Below are 2,805 nucleotides of genomic sequence, written 5' to 3'. Positions count from 1 at the left end.
TATTAAAACGGATGTGCCACATCAATATGATCACATCTATTGAAGATTTTTTTTAAAATAAAAATAATAAATCAAAATATAAAATATGTAAACGGATGCACGAATGTCAACATCTATTTTAGAGCAGGGTAAAATAAGTATGGGATGGTGCGATGTGGTGGAGGGAGCAACTCTCCTACGTTTTGCAATTCCGTGCTTATGCTTACGAAAGCCCATCTTGGCTGTCACATAATTTGGGTCACACTTGGGCTGAGCAAGCCCACTGAGTCCAAGATGCTTATAATATTACAAAAAAATATATTATTATTTTCTGTCAAAACCTTATTAATTTTCATATTTCTATATTCATGAATTTTATCATCAAAATTTAGAAAATATTTTAATAAGTTTATCGTTTATAAAAACCAAGAAAACTAAATCTACACAATAAACTCATTCATAAATACCCGTATTTCGTATAAAATTTACTGATTGACATTACATTTTTATTTTAAGATATTAGATAATTTAGGATGAATAAACTAAAAAAAAAGTCAAAATGTTATTTTTTTATTAAGGGTCGAAAAAGTAAAAATGCATATGTAAAATTTTCCCTGAAACTCGTATATAAACAAATTAAAACACATCTCCACCTTTTTAACCTGTCAAAGCATAATCAAAGTTTGATATAAGCTCTGCACTCTTTCTTCTTCCCTTGGATGGTAAAACAATACATCAAATTGCTGTCACTGTAATGTATCGTAATCAAACTGAAAATATGCAAGGACAAGATCAACTCAATCATCCTCATCTCATCAAACGCATTAGATGAATAGTTCAACAGATTTTTTTTATACGTATAAAAAGGATTTACTGCATGTATTTTTTACTCTCTCTGTCTCTCTGTCTCCTTTTACTTTTACCTTAACAAGAACATGAAGATAAGTTCTTCATCTCACTAATTTCCAATTCAGCACCTGAGATTACATCCAGTTTTGATCCACGAAGAGTGGCAAAACTGTTGTGAGGTGTGGACTTCCCTCTACCACTTTCCAATGACCTTTTCGAGACGACCCTATGAATCTGTTCCAGAAGCTTGAAAAAGGCAGTCTCCACATTCTCACCACTGAGAGCCGAAGTCTCAGAAAAGAAGAGGCCCTGATCCTCTGCAAACTCCACTGCATCTTCTGCATGCACCACTCTTTGCTCCACAAGGTCTCCTTTGTTCCCAATCAGCATTATCACAACGGAGCTGTCTGCTTGTGCTCGCAGTTCGTCAACCCACCTAGCTACATGATCAAACGACTGTCTTTTAGTTATGTCGTACACCACCATCGCCCCTAATGCACCTCTGTAGTATGCACTTGTCACTGCCCTGTACCTGTACCACACCATACATAGTAGATTACAAAAAAATAAAAATACCCTTTTTAACATAAAGATTTTACTTCACCCAGGTCGCGAAAGCCGACACTAAATTGTGAAAAATGATCCAACTTCAGCAAGTTTTTATCTGTACATAGCTTAATGTGAACAAAATCAAACAAAATATGAGGCATGAGAGAGAGAAGGTGAACCTTTCTTGGCCGGCAGTATCCCAGATCTGAGCCTTGATAACTTTGTCATTGATTGTGACAGTTCTGGTCTGGAACTCAACTCCAATGGTGGACTTTGAATCAAAGCAAAATTCGTTCTTTGCAAACCTTGAGAGCATTTGACTCTTTCCCACTGCCGAGTCCCCTATCACCACCACCTTAAAAACATAATCGATTTTCTCATGCATATTCTCTCTCACTCTCTCACTCTCAACGCCATTCATTTCCTGATTCATTTTCTTCCCAAGATCACCAAGACCTTCAAAACAAGTTTAAGCAACCAACTTTCTTCTTGCCCTTGCTCAAACTACCCTAAAACATTGGTTCAATCTTTCCTATTGGTTGTGGAGGAAAGTAGGCGAAAGCAAAGAATATGGAAAAGCAAGGCAAAAAAATCAAATGAACCAGACCAGAGTTCAATCAATGCCAGCAAAGGAAGGAAATGGGTAAAGTAATGGCCCAGTCTCTGTCTCCCTTTAATGCTTTACCAAATTGAAGGCACTATACCAAATATAATAATATTTACATGACAATATTGTGGGGCATTATTACCTTCTGTAATACATGTAATATATGCAGCAGTTTGGCAATAAATTGGAAATAAGATACAGACAATATAAAAAAAAATGTCTAGAAGTTGTGATGCTTTGGAAAGGGATTGAGAATCACAGGTAATTTAATGACTGGTTGATGAAATGTCTGGTTCGTATTTAGTTGATCTTAATGTCTGTTGCAAGCATACAGATGCCTTTTTTTAACGATTATTTTTATGCAGATTTTATATCTGTCAAATGACTCCAAATTTTAATTATGACTAAGATATTTGTTTGCGTCATTAAAACAAATGCACAATTACTAGTAATTAAATCAAACATAGTTCCTAACTTGGATATAATGTTATCTGAATTTCCTTAGCTGTTATGCAGGTTCTTCAATTAACAAGAATGCCAAGGAAGAAGAGAGATCTGAATTGATGTTTTCTACTTGCTTATCCCATTGGTATTGTTGTCTAGGGTTTCCCATTTTGACGAGAGATATGCAAAATCTAAAAATGAAACTCATCTAAAAGAAGAAATTAAGAATGTTAAAATAACAAAACATGAAAACTTAATTTATCTTATAACTTTACCTTTTTTATAAAATAGGTATTAGAAGAGACATCTAGACGGGACCATAGTGTAAATTTATAAGATGAGCATGCATGGCCTACCATTTGTTCTTAAAGGCCCAT

General features: G+C 34.8%; 1 protein-coding gene across 1 annotated transcript; it reads right to left on the bottom strand.

Moving 5' to 3' along the window:
- Positions 1 to 568: 568 nt before the first annotated feature.
- LOC108343570 (ras-related protein RABA3) lies at positions 569 to 2,065 on the bottom strand. Its single transcript, XM_017581928.2, has 2 exons — positions 1,557 to 2,065; positions 569 to 1,360 (listed from the first exon to the last, which is right to left on the bottom strand). The coding sequence occupies exons 1-2, from the start codon at positions 1,808 to 1,810 to the stop codon at positions 904 to 906; spliced, it is 711 nt and encodes a 236-aa protein (XP_017437417.1). The 5' UTR covers positions 1,811 to 2,065; the 3' UTR covers positions 569 to 903.
- Positions 2,066 to 2,805: the final 740 nt, after the last annotated feature.

The sequence above is a fragment of the Vigna angularis genome, chromosome 6, assembly GCF_016808095.1.
Source record: "Vigna angularis cultivar LongXiaoDou No.4 chromosome 6, ASM1680809v1, whole genome shotgun sequence".
NCBI classification, from domain to species: domain Eukaryota; kingdom Viridiplantae; phylum Streptophyta; class Magnoliopsida; order Fabales; family Fabaceae; genus Vigna; species Vigna angularis.
Note: the sequence above shows the minus strand (reverse complement) of the source record. Positions and strands in the feature narration are given on the sequence as shown.

What these genes read in the sequence shown, in the direction of transcription:
- LOC108343570 (XM_017581928.2), bottom strand. Translation starts at nt 1,810, where the DNA reads ATGAATCAGGAAATGAATGGCGTTGAGAGTGAGAGAGTGAGAGAGAAT. An exon ending in GATACTGCCGGCCAAGAAAG is followed by an intron (nt 1,361 to 1,556) that starts GTTCACCTTCTC and finishes GGTGTGGTACAG; the next exon opens with GTACAGGGCAGTGACAAGTG.